Consider the following 22,214-nt stretch of genomic DNA (forward strand, 5'->3'; position numbering starts at 1 on the left):
TTTTACCGGAAATCGGCGTTGCTTTCCTATTGAAGTAAATCTATACTTTCGGACGAAAGTATAGTTAATCTAAGTGAAACGTAACTCACGCTACCTCATACACGTGCGCTAACGTGTACGCCGAAGTAGTGGGTTTAAAGTAGGCCCATTACAGAGATCGTAGGTCTGAGCTACGCGGCGCATGTCGAGGCTGCTGTGGACCCTGCATAAACCACGACGACTGCGCCTGTGGGCCCTGTACTCGTGGGATCTACATCACAGCAGTCGGCTGATGCCGAGGACACTGCATCTGCGTGTCCGACTGTGGCTTTGGTCGCTGTGGACTCTACATCGTAACAGTCAGATGAAACTGAAGTGACTGTATCTGAGCGTCCTACTGCGGTCATTGAAGAAGCATGTGAAAATGGCTCCGCCCCGACCAGCCATGCTCCGCAAACGCCTCCGCCGAGGTGTCTCTCTAGCAATCAAGATCTGCTGACTACATCTCCACATGACCAAGTCTCTAGCGGTACTGAAGTTTGGATATGTATCGCGTTGTGCACCAGGTTGGAGCGGCTCAAGTGGAAGTGCGGTATTCCCGGGTCATAAAGGACTACCACGTCGCGTGGACGGCCACGACCAGCTGCATCCATCGCGATACGCCATCCAGCGCGATACGCCATCCAGCGTGCACTTAGAGTAGAAAAACTACAGCGAAGGGCTCGTGCTTGATCCGATTGACCTTGCGATTAGCACCAATTCTATCGTGCATAAAGCTTTCCACAAGAATAAAGAGTCGCTTCATTCATCACATGTGAAATTTACGAAAAAGCTTCATTTGCAGTTATTTCGACTTAATGCGACGTACATTTATGGATAAAACACATTTGGGGTTACCCAAATATTGAAGCCTATACCAACGAGTAAATACGATAAACACCGTCAGTTTAGGGACTCAACACTGCATTTTCTCAAATATCACCCATGTATAGCCAGGGCATCCCTGTGTAGCACCCAACGACTCCCTGGCAGTTTTTAATTGGTCAATTTTCTACAAATAGTTGCAAGCCTAGATATCGACCTCACTCGACGATGAGCGCGCAATTCATCGATGCGTTGATGCAGCTAGTCGATCGGGTAGACTATGGCCCTCGGACGTACGACCTGCAGAAGATCAAGGCCCGCATACCGTACAGCAAGGACCGATACGTGCTGGGCGCGTTCTCATGGGCGCGTGTAATGAATTACGAGGCACCAGCACTGGTGTTTGTTGGCTCGTGTGATTTGGTGGCAGGGGTACGTGGGTATACACGTATTCCGAGCGACCCCAGCATATCTTTGACATCCGCGGAACAACCAACATTCGGGAGTTCGTGGAGGAGGGTGCAAGGGAGGAGCAAGAAGAAGGCCGATTTTGCCCCTCGGACCAGTACAGCGTACACTTGCCAAACTACTACTCCAAGCTCGTGTTTCCACACAGCGAAGCCTATAGGTATAGGTCTGAATTCTGACTTCAATCTGGAAACCGTGAGCTCCCCATACACGTCGACCACGGGCGTGTGATTTCGTACCTGCCCCCGTGCGCGAAGACGGCCTTCAAGATTTGGGTGGTATTTTCTCCGGCTTCTAAGACGACCACATCCTTCAACTACGGGAACAAGGAGGACTCCTTGAATAGGATGCTACGTACGCCTGGAAGCTCCGTGCTTATCCAACGACCCGGCGATGTCGTGTGCTTGAATAACCTGGTGTTTCACTCGGTACTTCTCGTCTACCAGAAGGGCACTGCTGAAGAAGACAAATGGGGCGGTATTTTTGGCGAGGTTGTGGTTTGTGAAGTGGACCGCGTTGCGTCGTTTCGATATGCAACCAAGCTAGCATCAGGTAGCAAAAAGGATTCTGTTGGATCGTGGGAGTCTCTGCTAACAGCGTACTATACGATGGAGGGACGTGTGTGTGACCAGGCAAACTTCGAGCGTGAGAAGAAGCTTTTCTACAAAAAGTTGAAGCTACCAGCAAAGTTGGAGAAAGCTCGTCTAGGTGCGAACGCGAAGAAAAAAAAGAAGCGGAAACTTAATGAGAAGCTAGCTGCCGTACGGGCTGCAAGCACCAAAAGTGACTGCAGTACACTTTGCTCCTAATCAGAATTCTAATTTTTGATAATACATTTCTTTTCGCATCCTAACTTGCAATTTTGATTTGGGGGACTGTTTCGACGTACAGGTAGTTTTCAAAGTACAAGTGCTTAGACTTGTACAAGCTACATTTTGTCAAATATAAGTACTAAAACACTTGTAGTTACGGTCGCCTCCTCTGAAACTATGGGTTTTTGCAGCCTATCTTGCACATTAACGATTAGTGGACCCAGCTTGTTTGAGGCAGCATCGAAACACTTACCCGCACCATTTGTACAAGCCAGATTTGGTCACTCTGTATAAACGACCTCCACGCGCTTTTTTATTTAGCGTAAAGATCTAACAATCAAACATTCTGACACAGTTATCTCGCAGCCTAACTTGCAATATTTGTTTCACATTCATTTGTAAAGCATTTTGTTAAGCTCAAGTAATCTCTTTAAGTTTCTACAGGCCAGATTTGGCATCTGTGTATTAGGCTTGGCACGACAGAGCCTAAGTGCGCTGCTTCTCCAGGATTCAGAATCTGGATCGGCCGCAGCCCTGTTGTTAATTATAACAAGAGAGTGTCTAAGGACTGATTCATTATTCACTAAGTCGTAACATCGGTTTGTACAAGCGGGAGAACAATAGGGCTGTCACTGAGGTCATGTCAGTGTGATTTTTGTATAGTTTTTAAAATGCAGCATATCTTGACCGTAGATAAGCACACCATCTTTGTGAGTTGTTTGCATCAGTACGGTAGCTACTGAATCACTTCTACAAACCAGAACTTCCGTAACCGACTCTTGTTTAGGGATAACTACCTGAATTCATGAATGCGTTCATCGTTGCTGCAGCGAGTTTCTATACTACTCATGAAGTATTGTTACTCTATTTCTAACGCCGGACCAATTGCGCGCGGCCTACCAGCACTTACCGATGCACCTCTACGCGACTTCGCCCCTCTGTAAACCAGCGTTTCTCTTCCGTGTATGTCAGTAACGCCGCGCACCTCCATAGTGTACAGCGTGTGGATGCAGGATCCGTACTTGAACCAAAAGTTGCACGGACACGAGCGGGATTGCATATCCACGGGCGAACCCGATGCAGGCGTTCCCTGCGTCTCCATATTTGCAGTGAGCTTGTTCAGTTGTGAAGAGATCGGCAGGTCCTCTACTGTCTTCTTTCTCATTTCGTCATAAGCGCGGGGCGATGGATGACTAACAACACCGACTACGTCACGTGACGAAATGTCGGGAGGATTGGATAGCAGGAAAGCAATGCTATTTCTCAAGGTGACGTACACTGACAGTAGCCCAGCTCTAGCCATCGCTTTGACACGTCGCACAAGTCTTGCGTCTGGCTCGCAAAGCTGTGAAGGGTCTCGCAGCGACACTTTCGCTTTCACATAGGACCCTCAGAAGTGGTATAAGAGCGCCGACCTTGATCTTTCGACGCAGAGTGACGTCTCTTTTAATCGCAGCGTTGTAAGTCTAGCACGGGTTATTGGTGGTTTCGTAACCGCTTGGTGTGTGGAAGCACTCCCACCGCCCGAAGCGCTGGTTCAACCACACTTTCAAAAAGTACTTCGAGAAGTCCTCTAGATCCTTGCGCTTTGCCCAGCGCTCTTGCACTGCAGTTAGCTTATCCTGGAAGGCGACGTCGCTCGTGGTATAAGGTAAGTCGTGGACATCAGCCATTACCGATGTTGCTATGCTGAAATCCATGGAGCGTGTTTTCTCGAATATCTTCTTGGCCACATGAAAGTAACACATCAAGTATGTATACTCGCAGTCTTCCCCAAACACCTCTTCAGCGGCATTCCACTGGGCTGCGTCGGTATCACCCATCACGTAGCGAACAGTTAGCGGCTTACCCACCACAGTATAATAAACGCGGCGAAGTAGCTGGAGCACCTCATTGTGCTGGTCTTGTTGCTGCTGCGACACAATAAAGACCGCCAAGAGATGGAAATGTCTCGCTCTATCTGAGATGCCAGCAACGATGACCGGGTAGCCTACTTGAGTGAGCTTGTACGTGGCGTCCAAGTTTAAGATAAATGATGCAGCGTCCCGATTGGCACGGCGTAGAAGTTTCTTCGTGCTAATTCCAATCACGATGGGATTAGCGTCGCTTCCGTTGCCTATGACAGCATTGCCATTCACATCTGTGCGTTTTGTAAACGTGAACGCAGCTGCCTCTTCTTCTTGACCGGTAAAAAAGGTTTTCTGCACCTTACGGTGAACGGCGGCACGCAGGTCGCTGCCACCAAGGCGCCCCACGACATGGTGATGCGCAAAGCGCTAGACTCTCGCCAGCGGTGGTGCAGTGGCCTCAGTTAGATTACAACGCTGGGTTAGCGCGATCCAAATCCTTTTCGGCTTGAGACCTTGACTAGCCCAATCCATCACTGCCGTTTTCATTGCGTTTGTTAGCACGGGGGCGCTTGCGACGCGGGCAGGGGTAGCATAGGTGTAGGCTTCTTCAATCGTTACGAGATGCGTCTGCTGGCACGTCATGACGCGACCTCTCCTGCGGCAGACAGCAGCTGTCGAGACGTCCTCGCAGGCGTTGCACGCGCAAGCCAGGCGCTGCATCCGCATTGGATGCGGAGTGGCGTTCATGCATACATAGCACTGTTTCAGATCACTTTTTGCAACACGGAACTTCTTAAGGCCTCCTAGTAGACGGTCAGCCTCGATCTGGGGCGTCGCAGCCGCGAGTGTCTGCCAATGGTGTCGGAAAACCATGAGGGGTACTGGGGGGAGCTAGGGGCTGGCTTAGCGGGGTGCGATTGCTGAATGGTGGATAGTAAAGGAAAGCCCGAGCCCCTCGAGTATTGCTGGATGTTACTTTTGTGATAGAACTTTGACCATTGGCCAAAATAATCTGCCGAGCTAGCGTCTCCGGGACAAGAGTGCTGCTGGTGGTCTGGTGGTGTCACAATCACAATAACGAGTGGCTGATAGGTATCGGTCGGTGCCACATGGATTTCTGGGGTGCTGATAGTATACTTTTGGTGTTTTGCTAACAAAGACTGGTGTAAACAGTACTTACTCCTATACCAACCCGGGAGCTGCCAACGTCACCGAACAAGTGAACGAGTGGCGTAACGTAGACACACAAGCGAAGCGGCTTGCAAAGTCTGCTTGGCTCTGCACAGCGGTACTCAGCGCGCCGCTCCCTCGATAAATAAATCAAATCACTTAGGCGAATAAAAAAGGCAAGTTTCGTGGCTACTGTTCCTAATTGACCAAAGGCACCCATTAAGTGCCTTCCAAAACTATATAAAAAGTTTAAAAAAAATCAACTGTTGCCGGAACACGACGTTTGGGTAAAATGAACCTCAGCCAAGTGGTTTATCGCGTTGCTACTTAAGGGTCGGATTATAAATGTTTGATGAGACCAAAAAGTGGTTTGACCAGGTATTTGAGGTTTTTACCTATTAAGAAGGTATTCGAGAATTAGAATAAAATCTCGCATAAATAGCATTTTGGGAGAGAAGTGGAGCACAGCCGGGACTTTTAATTAGGGGTTTTAGAAACCCGAGCTTCTTCAAAATAAAGCCTAGGAGAAGGCTCTTCTGATGACTGTGTTGGATTGCATATCGAAGACCCGATGTCGAAGCTGAGTTCAATGTGAGACCTGGTCAACGGGGGTTGGACCAAGTCGCTGAGAAGCAGAGAGACGTGGGCTTCTGCATGAGAGAGGACACAGGTCCTTTACTGGTTGTGAGAGTTTGGTGAGAGAACTTAAGCAACTAATTTATTCACTTCTACTTTTCCTTCCTGTCCGGCCAGACAGATCGAGTGCAACTTCGAAGAGGGTTCTGAGTTCAAGAGAACTGCGGACTTCCTGCTGCACAAGAAGCGATCCAAGATGGTGGATAAGATAAAGTTCACGTCCGAAGGAATACCTAAGGACTGGAACGGAAAGGACTGGCAGGCATACAAGTTCGCAATGCAGATGGTGTTCAGGGAGATGATGCTTACTGACGTTGTAGAAGAGAAGATTACAAGATCTATGCTTTCTACAAGTGAGAGTGAAGAAGAATTCGACCTGAAACAGACCAAGATCATGCATATCATTGGTATGTCAGTGCCGTCAGAGATTCTACATCAGATTCGTGATAGGACGACTGGAACTGAAATGTGGGCTGCGCTGAGTGACCTGTTCGAAAATAAGGCGAACAAAACGGTGAAGGCCCACACAATTCGTCGACTGAGGAACGAACTTTGGAGCATCAAATTGGCAGTTGGTGGGAATACTAACCTACACTTGAGCAAGATGTTCAACCTCAAGACTGAATTGGATACTTTGCAGTACAATGTGAATGATCTCGACATGGTAGAAGCACTGCTGGTAAGTTTACCGGATCAGCCAAAGTTCGAACGGATGAAGTCATCTATTCTCTACGCAGCTGACTCAAGCTTGTTCACTCCTGCTAAAGTTCGTGAGTTAAGTCGAGAAGCGGCTTCTCGACAGAACGAACTTGGTGGAAAGGGAGGTGGCGGACAACGAGGAGGGCATAAAGGCGGAGAAAAACCATGGTGGAGGAACGACAGGAAAGGCTGATAACCCGAGAAGGGAGAAAAACAACGACTTCATGAAGAAGAAGCCGAAGAAGTGCTATCTCTGTGAGAGTACAGAGCACTTGAAGGCTGCATGCCCAGAGAGGACGGATCGTTTAAGCGGCGCTGGATCAAATGAAAAGCGGAAACCGCGGGGGAACGTGACTCTTCGGCAAGAGAACCGCTCACGACCAAAACCTGATCAGAAAGATGAGGACGTTGATGTGGTGGCAGGTACTCTAGATCGCATGATGATCGATGCGAGCGTGGAGACCAGTGTCAGAGTGTCTGAAGACGAACTGACGGATGAGGTCACACAGGACGAGGAGGGTAACAGTGGTAGAACTGGTGTGAACGGTGACATGAGCAGTGGTTGATGGTTCTTTGACACGGCTGCAAATGTGCACGTAGCCGGCAACAGAGCGTACTTCTGTGCGTTTACGGAAGATACGAGTCAGTCACAAAGTGTACACGGGGTTAATACAACGTTGGCTTCTCGTATCGCAGGAGTTGGAACTGTGGCGCTAGTAACTGAAGTGGACGGTAAATCAACTGTGGTTTACCTGAATGACGTACTATATGTACCTGGTGCTGAGTTTGGTCTGATTTCACCAGGACTGGCTGCTGAACAAGGGTTCGACTTCGATTATGATCAATCTCCGTCAACGTTCAACGTTACCTACGAAGGAAGAACGGTAATTGTAGCTACGCCCAAGAAAGCTACGTGGGGTTTCTTCGTGAGGCACCCGTCGACAGGAGGAGGAGTGAGTCTACCGAACATATCGCTGTGTAACTACACTGCGTTGGATGGGGTGGCTCCACTTTCACGCTGGCACGAGAGGCTAGGACACATATGTCCACAATACTTGAAGACAATGGCAGATAAGAGCCTTGTTAAGGGGATGATGTTGACTCAGAGACAGGGAGCGTCGATATGTGATGCTTGTCATATTGGGAAGCAAAGAAAGAAACCATATCAGAAGAAGCTAGATCGAAACCTGAAGCAGCCCAATCAGATGATCTATGCAGACTTGCTGATCCCGAGTAAGGGATACCAGGTCTCGCTTCGAAGCCGTTCTGGTCCTACTAGATGGTTATTCACGCTTCGTAACAGTGCACATGCTGACATCTAAGGCAAGTGAGCTGGTGAATAAGCTCATTAAGGACTATATCTTCTGGGCAGAGCGTCAAGCTGGGAGAAACTCAGAAGAAGAAGGCGAGCGAGTCAAGTACCGAGTTCGTCAGGTACTGACGGACAAAGGAGGAGAGTTCATTAACGAAGCCATGCAAGACTGGTATCGAACTCAAGGAATTGAGCACGTCCTTGTAGGACCCAAGAGCTCACAACTCAACCCATGCGAAAGGACGCATCAATCTCTTATCGAGATGACCAAGGCGTCAATGCATCACGCTGGGTACCCAAGGAGCTTGTGGCCAGAAGCGCTACGAAATGCTGTCTACATAAAGAACAGGGTGTACAACAAAGGCACCGGTGGTGTTCTGTTCGAGATGATGTTTGGGGTGAAACCCGATATACATCACATTCGTACGTTTGGAGCACTTGCATATGTTCACGTTCCAATTTAACCAGGGCGTCGTAAGCACCATGACAACGCCAAGATCGGCTTCGTGCTTGGATATGCAGAGGATGTAGTCGGCTGCAAAGTGTAATTTCCTGAAGATCGTACAGCAAAGTTTGTCGCCGACTTACGCGTCACAGAAGACGTAGTATACCAAGATCGACATGAAGCATCAGTCGATGATGCAGACCTGGAATCATTACATTTTGAACCGTCTGGAGAGGACAGTGCTGACATGAGTGTGGCAAGAACAAGTTGCCAGTCCACTCGTTCGCTCTACTCTACGGATTTGGACGAGTCCGTGGGTTTAGACCCTTCGGAACTCGAGGAGGAAAAGAATGAGAATGATGGTGGGGTTGTGCAACATGAGCTGCAGAATGCAGAAGGCGATGCGGATGATACACAGATGGGGTGTACGAGTACACACCACGAGGTTAGATCTGGTACGCACGAGGTTGGATCTGAGGAAACATCGCAGATTACCGTGGAGTTAAACTCTGGAGCCCGCAACTGATGTTGGTGGAGTGAGCACAGCGATACCAACTGAAGTAGGTGATGTGGTGGATATTGAGGAGACTCTACCCGCTGGTGAAATGGAGACGCAGCGGACCAGTGGGCACGAAACCTCAGTGGTGCATTCGACTATTCAGTTCGGACTAGACACTGAGGATGTGGGCGAAGACACAGCGTTTGCTGGGGATATCGAGTCGGATATCGGAAATGAGCAACAATCGTGTTTGCGAAAGGATAGATCGACAATAGGATTGGAGGACGATGACCAACATGATGTATTGGTGGACGGTCACCCGGTCGATCTGACGGAAAGTGATGAATGCTTTTCTGTGATGAGTGTCTGTGGCTCAGAGTCGAGTCACACACATGAGTGCATCGAAGACTATGATCTGGACGAGAAAGTTAAGGAAATACTTGAACAGGACCAGATGGGTGTCGAGAATACTGCACTACCTATCGCTAAGGTTGGCAAGCGAAGTCATCGTGATGAAACCGATTCGGAGCTATTGCGAGTGGAGCAAGGGCTGAAAAACTAGGACCTAAGAAAACACGAACTGGACTTCGCGAATACAGTAAGCGACGACGACCCCGCTATCTCGACGACTATATCATCAATGTTGCCCAACGGACGGAGCGCATTTTGGACAAGAATGGTAAGGCCATTCATGCGAGCTCTGTTTCAATTCCAAGGAACAATCGGGAGATGAATCGATCAAAGTATCGAGAGTTCTGGCTGCAGCCAGACATGGAAGAGATGAGTGCGCTGCGTGCTAAAGGCGTTATCATGGAGATCCCGTATGAGGACGTGCCAGAGAGCGCAAAGCCTATTAATACGCGATGGGTACGCTCAGTGAAAACGGATCGACAGGGATATGTGATTCGCTTTAAATCACGGATTGTGGCCTTTGGAAACCACCAACGACCGGGAATTGACTTCTCAGAGACGTTTGCGCCAGTTGCGCGAATGTCGTCCTTTCGGATGGTAGTGGCATTGGCAGCAGCATTACATCTCGTATTGTATGGCGGTGATATTAACACTGCGTACTTGAATGCAATGCTAGGAATTCGTCAGTATTTGCGTTCAATTGCTGGCTTCCCGTGTAAGGAGGGGCATGTGTACGTAGTGGTGAAGGCACTGTATGGCCTAAGGCAATCGGGGAGAGAGTGGAGCACGGAGTTAAACCGTTGGCTGATGGAGCATGGGTATCAACGCTCATTGACTGAGCCGTGCCTATACTACAAGTTCAGGAACGATGTTATCATGTTAGTGTTAGTGTAACGGGGTTACATGGTGTGGAACACACAGGGGTACGAAGTACCCGGCGAGTTAACAAACTCTCAGTACATAAGTTGGAGAGTTAACAAGGTCTCTCAGTACGTTGGCTGAAAGCCACACGTTATGCATTTGATTAGGTTTAACTATGCTAGATAGTTAAAGAGATACATTTACCCCTAGGCGGCTTGGCCGCAATAATAGTAAATAAATCACTTCTGGTTTTGAAGCATAAAAGTTAAGGTGTTAACTTTGAGCCCTGGTCTTGGGCTGTAAGTGTTCTTTGGATAAGGAGCTTAGTATTAGTGACTCTTTGAGTCGAACGTCTTCCTCTGACGCTAAAGCTACGGCAGCCCCGCTGCAGTTAGTCTACGTTGACGACATCATGGTGGCCACTAATGATGAGGAGAGCAAACAAAAGCTGTTTGAAGATCTCGATGATGAGTACGGGATCAAGGACCAAGGTCTCTTGAAGGAATATCGAGGAATCGAGGTGGATCAAAGCAACAGCGGGATAACTGTCAAGCAGAGCAAGCACGCGAATGATGTGTTGGAGACTTTCGGCTTCAACAACGCGCACGCTGTGGGTAATCCTATGGAGACCAATATGCGTTTGGTACCATTGGACAAGGATCAACAGACGGATACCAGCTTTGACTACAGAAGAGCGATTGGCATGATGATGTACTTAGCTACTGGAACACGCCCAGATCTAGCGTTTGTGATTGGCCAATTAAGTCGATTCGTAGCCAAACCGTCAGCGAAGCATGTTGGAGCACTGAAACGTGTGCTTCGTTAAATTGCTGGAACTGTTGACTACGGTATTACGTATGAGTACTCGACGGAGATGCCAAGTACGGTTGTACTGAATGGCTACTGTGACAGCGACTGGGCGAACGACCCAGAGTCGAGGAAAAGTACAACAGGGTTTGTATTTACACTTGATGGTGGTGCAGTCTCGTGGATGTCTCGCCGACAATCCATTGTAGCTCTCTCTACGGCTGAAGCCGAATACGTGGCAGCGTGCGAAGCCACGATGGAGGCAACCACAGCAAGCAACGTATTGCAAGAACTACTGCAACATCAAGATGTGAAACCGAGGCTTGAAATTGATAACCAAGCAGCACACGTGTTGGCAACCAATCCATAATACAGCCGTCGAACCCGACACATTGAACATCGCTGGCACTTTGTTCGAGAACAAGTGCAGAAGGGAGTTGTGGATCTCTACAAGATCAAAGGTGACGAGAACCCGGCTGATGCGTTTACCAAGCCCCTGGACAGGAACAAGCTGAAGGCTTTGTTGGAGCTTGTGGGCGTGGGTGCCAACCAATCCTCCATCGCGCCGAGAGCTGCAACGTGAAGATCAAAGCTTATGCTTCTAAGAAGGCGTGTTGGATTGCATATCGAAGACCCGATGTCGAAGCTGAGTTCAATGTGAGACCTGGTCAACGGGGGTTGGACCAAGTCGCTGAGAAGCAGAGAGACGTGGGCTTCTGCATGAGGGAGGACACAGGTCCTTTACTGGTTGTGAGAGTTTGGTGAGAGAACTTAAGCAACTAATTTATTCCCTTCTACTTTTCCTTCCTGTCCGGCCAGACAGATCGAGTGCAGCTTCCAAGAGACTGCGATGGGCTCAGCCGAGAAAATAGAGGACGAGTCTGAGCTCGTACTCTCCGCAGACAGCGGCTGCGTTACTCGAGCTCGAGATGTTGTTAACGTCTGCCATACTGCCGCCTATCGAGTCAATTGCAGAGGCGACTCGCAGCTTGGTCATTTGAGTACCATCTTTGTGGATTACGCCCATTTCTGTGGACTGATCGGGCACATTGTGGAGTTTTTTTTAGTGTCCTTGGGAGTTAACGACCGCGCTCAAGAAGGAATATCTGATCCCCTAAAGCAACTGGAATGAAATAACATGAATGTCCGATACCGTATACAGTATTACACCCCGTTTTCGCGCCCTTGGACCTTTGATAAACTTCCGGATGTGATGATCCTGAATCCATATGACCTATAATGTATTTGTTAAAATCTGATTTATTTGCAAATCCTATATGGTCCACCCAGCGAAAACGGGGTGCAGTACTGTACGCTATGTCCTAATAATGTACTTCAGACATTAAATTGTTGAAGTTGCTGTGTTGTGTGACCTGTTTCTTGATTTTTTTGCAAGACACTTAAACGTTTTCTTGTATTATTTCTGTTCTGAAAATGTTTGTCTAATTCACTCTATCCTATGCCTTTTCTACAGTATGAATTAGTCTGATCGGTAAGAGCTCATTACAGCAACAACGTTGGCCATTGACACCTGAAAATCAGTAGATTATCATCATCGTTTCAGCTCCTCATTCCGCAAATTGACATCGAAAACCAAAAGCAATGCCGTCAGCTACCGGTATCATTGCCTCCCTTGCAGCCGTTGTCGCTCTCTTGTTCGCTGGAGCTGAAGGGCATGGCCAAATGCTTTACCCAACCTATAGACACATGTCGGAGAAGTATCGTAAGGACGGAGGCGTGCTCATCAACGTGGCATCCGTGAGCTCCAGATCGAGCTTATCTCGCAGAAAAAACAGATCGACTACCCGCCGGCGCCAGCATTCAACATCATGAACGGGCCGCGGTACTGTGTACGAGGAGGGTAGCAACGTCACCGTGGTGAAGACTTCAATGACAAATGGACAATTTCAGCGCCTCACCCAGGCTACATGAAGCTGAGCATCCTCAAGCCCACCGAAAACGCCAAGGGTGTCATCACCTACAAGAGTTACAAAACGCTGCTAACCGTTAAGCCGTTTGGAGAGAACGGTGGCGACGGCAATACTGCAGCGAAGATGCCCGCTGACATTAAGGGTTGCGAGAAGGCCGGTGACTGCGTTCTGCAGTTCTTTTGGTACTCTAAAATGGCAGAGCAAACGTACCAGACTTGTGCAGACATCATCGTCCCTGGAAGCGGTGCAAGCGGTGACAGTATTTCAGCTGCGCGCTCGTCAGCGGCCGCAAAGACTACGTCTACGTCTACGGCTCCTGCGACTGCGGCTACTCCGAAGCCCCAGATCGCTACTAAGCCCGTTACCCCTGAGCCCGCTACTGTCAAGAAAGAGGTTGGTGGCGAGGCTGACGGAGGTAAGTGCTCCCGTCGCATGCGCCGCAATTAGAGCGATAGCTGTTTAGTTCTGTTAATAGTTGTAAGTTTAGCCTTTCAGTGCGACTGCACTTCGTTCGCTCACCAAAAAGTCTTAATAGTCGCGTCATGTTCATTGCAACGTCCCGTGCCACGTCACACGAATTGCCGCTTCAGCGACCAATCGATACTAATAGCCAAAACGGCCAGCACTAAAGAGAAAGAGAAGTCCCCACAGGAACATGAAAAATGTTGGTGTGTAATATTTCTGGACCCAGAGTTGTTGACCTGCCAATAATAAGTGAAGAGACGTTGGTATTGACGTTGAAGCGAATGCGAAGCTGTAAGAGTCTAGTTCAGTCCAATCGCAGACTTTCAAGCATTGATGGCTAGAGCCCGGTCCGTTTCGAGGTCTCTGGTGCTTTGAGGCATAGTGCTCTCATTCTCCCTTATTACCTGGACCGTCAACGTCGAGGACACACAAGTCGTAGCCTCCGTCTGCTCCTACAATGAAGCTTTTCCGGTCTCAATTCTGCGAAGCTGTCCTCGCACTTGCGTTGGTAGCAATGCAGCCGACACACGTCGATGCGTGCACAGCTATTGCTGTTACGAGAGGCGCAAGTGCTGATAATTCGACGTTGATTGCTCACACAGACGATGCTGGTGGCGGTGCTGCAGATCTGCGTCTTGTGCGTGTTCCCGCTCAAGATCATGAGGCGGGTAGCAAGCGTGCCGTCTACAACTTCAACGGTGGGTATCCAAGAGTGGTGGTGCCGGACCGCGGAGTCCACTACCAGCCTGTCAAGGACCCAGAGGTTGGCAAGACTCAGGAATACTCGATGCCTCTGGGTTACATCCCGCAAGTGGATCACACGTACGCGTACTTTGATCAGGATTACGGCATGATGAACGAAGTACAGCTTAGTATCGGTGAAAGCACATGTGGCGCTAAGACGGTCGGTTGGCCATTGAATGTGTCTGGCGGTAAGAATCTCTTCGGTATTGCTGAGCTCACAAAGGTGGCGTTAGAACGCTGTGCGACTGCACGCTGCGCCGTCGACACTATGGGCACTTTAGCTGAGAAGTACGGTTTCTACAGCGAAGATAGCGGTGAGATGGCAAAGCCGGACTATGGCGACTCGGCCGAGGCTCTTGTGGTGGGCGACAAGCTTGGGGAGGTATGGGTCTTCCACGTAATGACCGGTAAAGACAACGCTGGTGCTGTGTGGGCGGCGCAACGTGTACCCGATGGCCACGTGACTGTCGTTGCCAATGGATTCATCATTCGTGAGATCGACTTAAGCCAGCCTGATTGGTTTATGGCATCGGCTAATGTGCTTTCGCTTGCCGAGGAAATGGGCTGGTGGGATGCTAAAGGTGACAAGCCATTCGACTTCACAGCCGCCTATGGCTTCGCTGATAAGGATGCAATAGGTCCGCTCTACACCGGTCGTCGTGTGTGGCGTGTGTTTGACGTTCTGGCTCCGTCACTGCAACTCGATGCGCGTCTTGGTAGCTTCTCGCAGTACGCGACCTACCCGTTTTCCATCAAACCTGATTGGCATGTAAAGACTCATCAGATTATGGACTTGCTACGGGATCACTACGAAGGAACGAGCTACGATATGAGTAAGGGTTTAGCTGCTGGGCCGTTCGGAGCACCTGTACGGTGGTCAGGTAGCGCTGGTGGTGTCGTTGGCGGCTGGGAACGCCCGATCTCCATGTACCGTACGCTATTTGCATTTGTCCTTCAGAGTCGTAGCGATACGGGATTCGATGCTATAGGTGGTGTCGCTTGGTACGCACAAGACGCCCCACACGGCTCTGTCTTCGTTCCGTTCTCCTGCGCGCAGGAATCTGTCCCGGAGTCGTATTTACTGGGCCGACAGAGCAAGTTCCACCCACAGTCTGCTTGGTGGGCCTTCAACTTCGTCAACAACTGGAGTCTACTACGGTACAACGCCATGAGAATCGACATCCACGGTAAGATCGACTTGTTGCAGAAAGCTGCCTTCTCTCTGCGTAAGAACATGGAGAAGGAAGAGCACGACACACGACGCTCGAAGACTGAGCTAGTGGCTCGCGTCGAAAGCAGAAGTAACGAGTTTGCGGAGCAGGTGGTGAGCGAGTGGTGGCAGCTTGCCTGGACGCTGATTGCCAAATACAGTGATGGCTACATGACGACAGGTGAGGCGCCAGAGCAGCAGGTATCCATTGGATACCCTGCTTGGTGGCTGCAGGCCAGTGAGTTCGCAAAGTGGCCAGGTGACACGTTCAAGCCCAAGGCCAGCATGCGCAAACAACTCGTAGGCGTCGACAGCGTGACTGCTCAGGGCTTCGTCAGTCAGGCAGCTGTGGCTAACAGCGTTGAGGTGGGGAGCCAAAGCTTTCCTATCGCTATCGCGTGGGTTATCATGGGCGCAGTGCTAGGTGCTGGTATGTTGGCTTTCGCTAAGAAAGAGAGCCGTCGTGCCGGCTACAACGCCGTGTAGAAATAAACTCGCAAGTTTTCATACATTCTATATAAACGTTAGTGTCCGCCTCCTAGGGGCAGGCTGCCTAAGTTATGCCTGAACTCCCAGCTTAATCATCAATCGAATAACTTACACTCTTGTATGGATAATTCAGACTATTTAAACTAATATTTATTTTTTTAGCGCCTTTTTAGATTTATGGTTTGCTAAAAAAGGGTTTTATTAATAACCCCTCCAGACCGGATACTGCATATTGCAGCTTAGATTTGTTGGTGTTTGTTTGAAAGAGTGTAAAAATGCGAGAACAGAAACAAAAACATATTTTTATCTTAGTGTTTGTATGCTGACGTGTCGGGGGAAAGCACCAATTCAAATTTAAAGTAAAAAATCGCTTAAGCTGAATATATTCAGTTTAAGACTAGCTACTTTTCAAAAACCTAAAAATTGGCTGTAACTGATGTGTATCATTTCATAATACGTACCTACCAATTAAGTGGCTCTCAGAACCTCCGCCATTTCAAAATATCCCTCATTCGAGAATTTGCGGCGTCAGAGATCAAGTGAATCCCAAAATGGTGAAGACGAGAAAAACGGTACCGCGGAACAGCGAAGTCACTGCACGTGACTTGTCATTCAAGTCGGTGTGGCGCGAGCTCAGAGGAATCCGGTAGACACGCAAACCACCATCACGGCGAAGCCTGGACGATAGATATAAGTATATTCGACCCCACGGCCACACGGAAGGAACTCTCGGCATCGACTACTTCCTGGGTGAGAAAACTCTACTCGAGTGCTACGCTAACGGTACGTGAACCATAAATTAATAATTTCTAGATGTACTGACAAGATGTTCAACATAGTGCTTCGAAGCCGCGCTCGTGGATCCGCACCGACTACTGGTTCAGCTGGCGCTAGGTCGACCGCCCCCGGTAATGCTCAGCTCGCGGCTGCCCAGCAGGTTGTTCGCCAGAACTACCTTAGGGACATCGAAGCCGGGGCTACCCAAGAACTAGCTGCACCTGTTCACCAAGACACAGATGCGACGGGCGGCCCTGGTACACTGAATCACATTATTTATATGCTATTGAATCTAATCATGTGTTTTTGCTTATTATGTACACACGCTCAGTCACTACACCTTCTGTGAAACAAGCATCACCCCCAGAGCAAATTGTGTCTTCGGTTCACGAAGACGTCCCCTCCGGTAAGCTGAATATTATTCTGCACGATATACTGCATATTATAGTGAAGGTTATGACGTAAAAATGATTGATATTTTGCTATATTTGCTACAGCTACGCGCGGTGAGGAATGTCAGCACGCACCAATATCACCAACACGTCCGTCGAGTGCTCGTCGAGCATTAGCAGTTGACCCAAGTCCGATTGAGATCTTGCCGCCTCGTCCGCGGTCAGCGTCTCCACTTATCGCTACTTCACCTCAGTTTCTGACGTCTACGCAAGTGACGACGCTGATGTTTCCAGCGCGACGGTTGTTATTGACGACGCCTCCATAGCATCTGGTAAGAAACGAAGCGGTATTCCGCATATCAAACTCTATTATGCTGGTGTATATGCTGCATATACAAGATAAACTCGTTATTGACCTTTCGTGCTTGTACCGTATTTATCGACCCCAGTGCGACAAACTATTCCAATGCAACATCAAATCGTTTAGGAGAGACACGCCTTCGCATACCTGTAATAATTCATACAATTAAAATCACCATTTAAATGCATAAACGGGTATTCGCTATCAGGCTCAACTTCGTCTAAAACAGAGTCTTCTGGTAGTGGGCGCAAGTACGTCCTAAATGCACCGAGGGCGTCACGAGGCCCAATTGGGAGTAGCTTAGCCTTGCGAAATCCATTCAGAATCGTCTCTGTTTAGCGCTCACCCACGCCTTTCCGACCAAGTGGGAGAGCATCGCGCGTCGATCACCGGCCGTTGATGGGAAAGGGTGTTCAATGTGATACTTCACATACAAATCTCTGTTCCGACAAATTTAGGTCAGTAAAAAAATAAAATAAACACTTTCATGCTTCAAACATACTGAATCTTAGCCATGAATGACCTCATGACGCTAACGTCCATGGGTTGGCTCAAGCCAGTGATCCCTGTGCGCACAAAACAAAACGCTACAGCGTCCGCCGTTTGCCACAGTTCCTTGGGCAACGTCAACGTTTTAGCCCCGCAGTAGTCAATGGTCAGCCGGCCGGGGTTGTCCATACAAACCGCAGTCTGATCCATGTTAAACAAGCCGGCATATTTGGTATTGTAGGACGCATGAAAAAGTAACACGCCATCTTCTTCAACAGCAACATTGACTGAATTAGCGAAAGCATCAGCAACGTCCTAGCAGCAAAACACAAAACAGACATTATATACAAAAAAACACAAACTTAATCGAGAACAAAACTTGCATGCAAAAATACAAATAGTTCACAGCAAACTCACCTGCATTTCATTGCGAATCTTAGTGCCTTTGTGGGTAATACGGCGGACTACAAGACGATTGCGCTTGAGGAAACGCACCCTCCACAAGCGAAGAGCCGTGTATTGACGTGCAGCAGCCAAATCGCCGTCAAACTTAGCGATCATCAGCGTTAAACACTAAGTTGTCAGACATAACTTGCGGTTTTTGCGAATCGCTTCTACGTAGGATAGTAACCTGGTCACAGAGGCTTAGCTTTTATTAAAAAGTGCGGTTTAGAGCAGCAAGAGCACATACTTTGCATCTAACTCAGGGGAGCGAACACGTAATGCCTGGTGGGCACTCGAAAAAACGTAGCACTTGCCTCCAATCTTTTTGTCTGCAAGATAGGCGGCGCGTTTTATTTTTTCACCTATACACAGTCGAGCGATGCATCGGCAAGCTCGCTGCCACTGCTGATACGGGGGCTGTCTCGGCTGCTGTCACTCCCTTTCAAAATAAAGTATATAAACGTTAGTTCTGTATCATATTTGCGTCCTATAACTGCATCTTACTTTGAGCTTTGTCCGATTCGTGTTCTTAGGTCTTCGTAGCATGGTGGCCGGTTGATTTCTGCTGGATGGATATCATCGACACCCCCTCAATAAAAAACCTAATGAGGTTTTTCACACTCACTTGATTTGAGCCATTCAAACCTGTCGCGCTGAGCCCGATATATACGGTAGATGATGAAGATGAAGCAGAACTGAGTGTGCGAGGCACAGCGCTGCTGGCAGACAACACTGACAACTTGTACTCGGTTGGCTTCAGTAAAAACAATCCGCAGTACGGTGCTATTGAGTCTGGAGATGAAGCTGGGAATGACGACGTTGAGACGGGCAAGCAATTCTGAGGACGACGTAAACAGTCGCTGTGCACCATAAGACCTTGTCGACGATCCAGAGCAAACTGAAATCGAGATTTCCGCCGAGGTGCTCTTTGCAGAAGACGTTTTGGAGAGATTCGGTGGTGAAAATGAGGTTCTTGCTGGGAACCTGAAGAACGGTGGGTTGCGTGACATGGATGTGGTGGGCTGGGAAGATGCTTGAGAACCCTGATATTTTCGAACACATGATATCCCCGCATGAGTATATGGACAATGCAAACAGTTATCCCGGATTGCGACAAGGCTATGCAGGCCCTTCAGCTGAAGCATTACGACATGGAGATTCTCCCGCTGCTCTCTTCTTCTACTTCATGCCTGGGGTTCTCTGGCGCCATATCGCAAACGAGTATCATCGAGAGATGCTGCCTCTCCGTATTGACAGTGCGTATCAACGCTATCGTAAGAAGAGACGTTTAAAACCGGAGCTACCACACAAAACACGACGCGATAAACAGCACGAGATGGAGACAATGAAGCCGATCATGTCTCATGAGCTTTGCTGTTTCATAGGCTTGCTAGTGGCTCGTACCATTGCCCCAAATCGAGAGAAACGCTCCAACCATTGGAAGACTACAGACGTGGGTGCTATCGCACGTGGTCGTTTTGGTTCGGTACTCGCGCGTGACCGGTTCAAAGAGATCTCACGTAATCTTCACTTCAATCCAAACAGTGTTCCTCGTGCCCAAACAGACCGCGCATGGAAGATCCGGAAGGTGGTGGAGGCATTACAGCACGCTTATTCCAGTGGATATGTTGCGCCTTCGCACTTGGCGTTTGATGAGACCATGTTACTAAGTCGCTCATCCTTCAACAAGATGCGAGTCTACAGGAAGGACAAGCCTCATAAGTGGGGGACTACACAATTCATGCTGTGCAGAGCAGTCACCGCGTACTGCATCCGGTGAGTTTGGTTTTGGCTACCAAAATGATTTATGATGAATTATGTAGTTTATGAAAGCTAACCTTTTTTATAATACTGCATTAATTCAGCTTTGAGGTATGCTGTGGCAAGAAACAGCACGCTAGTGACGCACACACGCCAGACCTGAAGTCGGGACCAGCTGCAGTGGTCCGCAACTTGTTAGATGTATTTGGACCTAAAGCACGAAAGCAAGGCATGAGGTTAATAGTTATCGACCGCTTCTACACGTCCTTTGCACTAGCTAGACAGCTACTGTTGATGGGGTTTCACTGTGTCGGCACATTTATGACGAATCGGCTGGACTACTGCAAACAAGTGATCGAAAAGAGGAGAACGAACCCTCCAACGATCCAGCGCGGCTCCTGTAAGATCGCAAAGTCTAAGCTAGTGCCAAACATGAAAACTATTTGCTGGTGGGACTCTAGTCCTGTGCATTTACTATGTACTGGTGGAAGAAGCGAAATTGACCGAGTGGTGCGCGTCAGGATGGGGCAGAGCAGATCGAAGCCTCGTATCGTCGAGCTGTGAAGGACTATCACGCCTTCATGGGCGGCGTGGATGTCCATGATCAGCTGCGATTGCAGCGCTACTCGCTGCAACGCACGCTTCGATTCAGAAAGTATTACAAGCCCTCGTCCTGGGGTTGATCGACTTGGCGATTGTAAATGGCTACATTATTCAAAAGGCCTACCACAAGAACAAGACTTCCTAGCCCCCGACGCATGTCAAATACATGATCAAGCTTTATCTCCAGCTCACTCAGCTCAATACGGCTGACATGTACGACGCCAACTGCTTCGGGATGCAAGCACCACCCGCTGCACCAACCTATGACCTTCTACCTGTGGAGAATCGCCAACCTGAACACATGGCCCGTCAAAGTGACAAATGCCGAAATGCAGATACGCAGAACAAGCGGCGCCAGCGATCTTGCAAATTTTGCAACATTCTACAGATTGACAACAAACGCGCCTCCACCACCACTTTCTTCTGCAAGGACTGCAACGAGAACGGGCGTTCTATCTCTGTATGAGAGCTCGGCGCAATGTGCGCAGCGTTGCTATGACTTGCTGGGATTTCGGGCACAAGGAGTGGGTTAATAGGAAACTAATTTCTGTCGAGAATGCCAAGTCCATCCGTATGCGACGCAAAGCGGACACGACCTGCCCTGACACACCGTCGACCTGGTACCCCATCTTCATGTAAGAGACGCCGTACTAGTCTATAAGCGGTAAGATGCATATTACCATAACTTAGGCTGCATATATACAGGGGAAGTTGGATAGCTAGCTCTGTCCTATCTTGAACTTTAGGATGGTGCACCTGTTCTCATCTTGGTGTGCATCCAAGTGGCCTATTTACACTGAAGAGCGCAGCGTTTCAGGTGATGTCAGTACATCATCGTCCTGGTTTCGCTTAGAATTTTGCGTGTCATGCGATTGCTCTACCTTTCAGCCGGATGTGCACGCCATCTAGGGGTGGCACCCCTACCTTGTACAGTACTGCATCCCGTTTTCGCGCCCTTGAACCTTTGATAGACTTCCGGATATGATGATCCTGAATCCAAATAAACTTTAATTTGACAGCTAAAATATGGTTTATTTGCAAATCCGATATGGTCCACCCCCGCAAAAACGGGGTGCAGTACTGTATATAGCTTTTGTAAAGGAAGTCTAACTCTCTAATTTTGTGAAAACGAGTACTGGTGTGGCTCCTGGTTCTGTTCGACAAGTGACCTGTCACTATCCATGATACGTTGCATACTGCAGTATTAAAATCGCTTGTTTTGTTTAAAATGCAGTTTATATACGGTATTAGCACGATATTAAATGTACATCCTGAATCCTATCTACCCTAATCAAGTTTATTTGCAAATATAAAGTTTAATTACGCCGCTTATGCAGTTTAAAAGTTTTTTTCAACTTCCGGTTAAAGTAAGACAATTAGTGCAATTTACAGGAAGCCATTATTAGTGTACGCAACATTTATATTAGCATTTTCATCAAAAATAGATCATACAAACTTAGTGGCAATGTGACGGGCCCATCGTCACACATCGCCATCGCATCCAATACGATGGCTAATCAGCTTGTAGAACACATCTACTGGTTGGCGTGGTCTCGGACCACGCCGTTAACGATCAATACATCAGAGTCTAATTTGCCTGCTTCCTAACGCACAGTGTACGTAAGGTAACGGGTTGCTGAAAGCCCGTTACACCTGGTAGCACTTCGTCATCCGTCCAACGCTCACGATGAACGACATGCCGATGCCCGACGCGCCCAAGTTGCCCAACACGTCG

The 22,214-nt window shown here is 48.7% G+C and overlaps 2 protein-coding genes across 2 annotated transcripts; both read left to right on the forward strand.

The window, feature by feature from the left end:
• Window positions 1-1,071: 1,071 nt before the first annotated feature.
• On the forward strand, window positions 1,072-2,120 carry PITG_11873 (uncharacterized protein; the record flags this gene model as incomplete). The annotated part of the gene is made up of 2 exons (XM_002901309.1): window positions 1,072-1,275; window positions 1,512-2,120. 2 exons carry the CDS (start codon window positions 1,072-1,074, stop codon window positions 2,118-2,120), a joined length of 813 nt encoding a protein of 270 aa, XP_002901355.1.
• An 11,546-nt stretch (window positions 2,121-13,666) lies between these two features.
• Window positions 13,667-15,649, forward strand: PITG_11875 (peptidase, putative; the record flags this gene model as incomplete). The annotated part of the gene is made up of 1 exon (XM_002901310.1): window positions 13,667-15,649. One exon carries the CDS (start codon window positions 13,667-13,669, stop codon window positions 15,647-15,649), a length of 1,983 nt encoding a protein of 660 aa, XP_002901356.1.
• Window positions 15,650-22,214: the final 6,565 nt, after the last annotated feature.

The sequence above is a fragment of the Phytophthora infestans genome, genomic scaffold (assembly GCF_000142945.1).
Source record: "Phytophthora infestans T30-4 supercont1.21 genomic scaffold, whole genome shotgun sequence".
Lineage (NCBI taxonomy): Eukaryota > Oomycota > Peronosporomycetes > Peronosporales > Peronosporaceae > Phytophthora > Phytophthora infestans.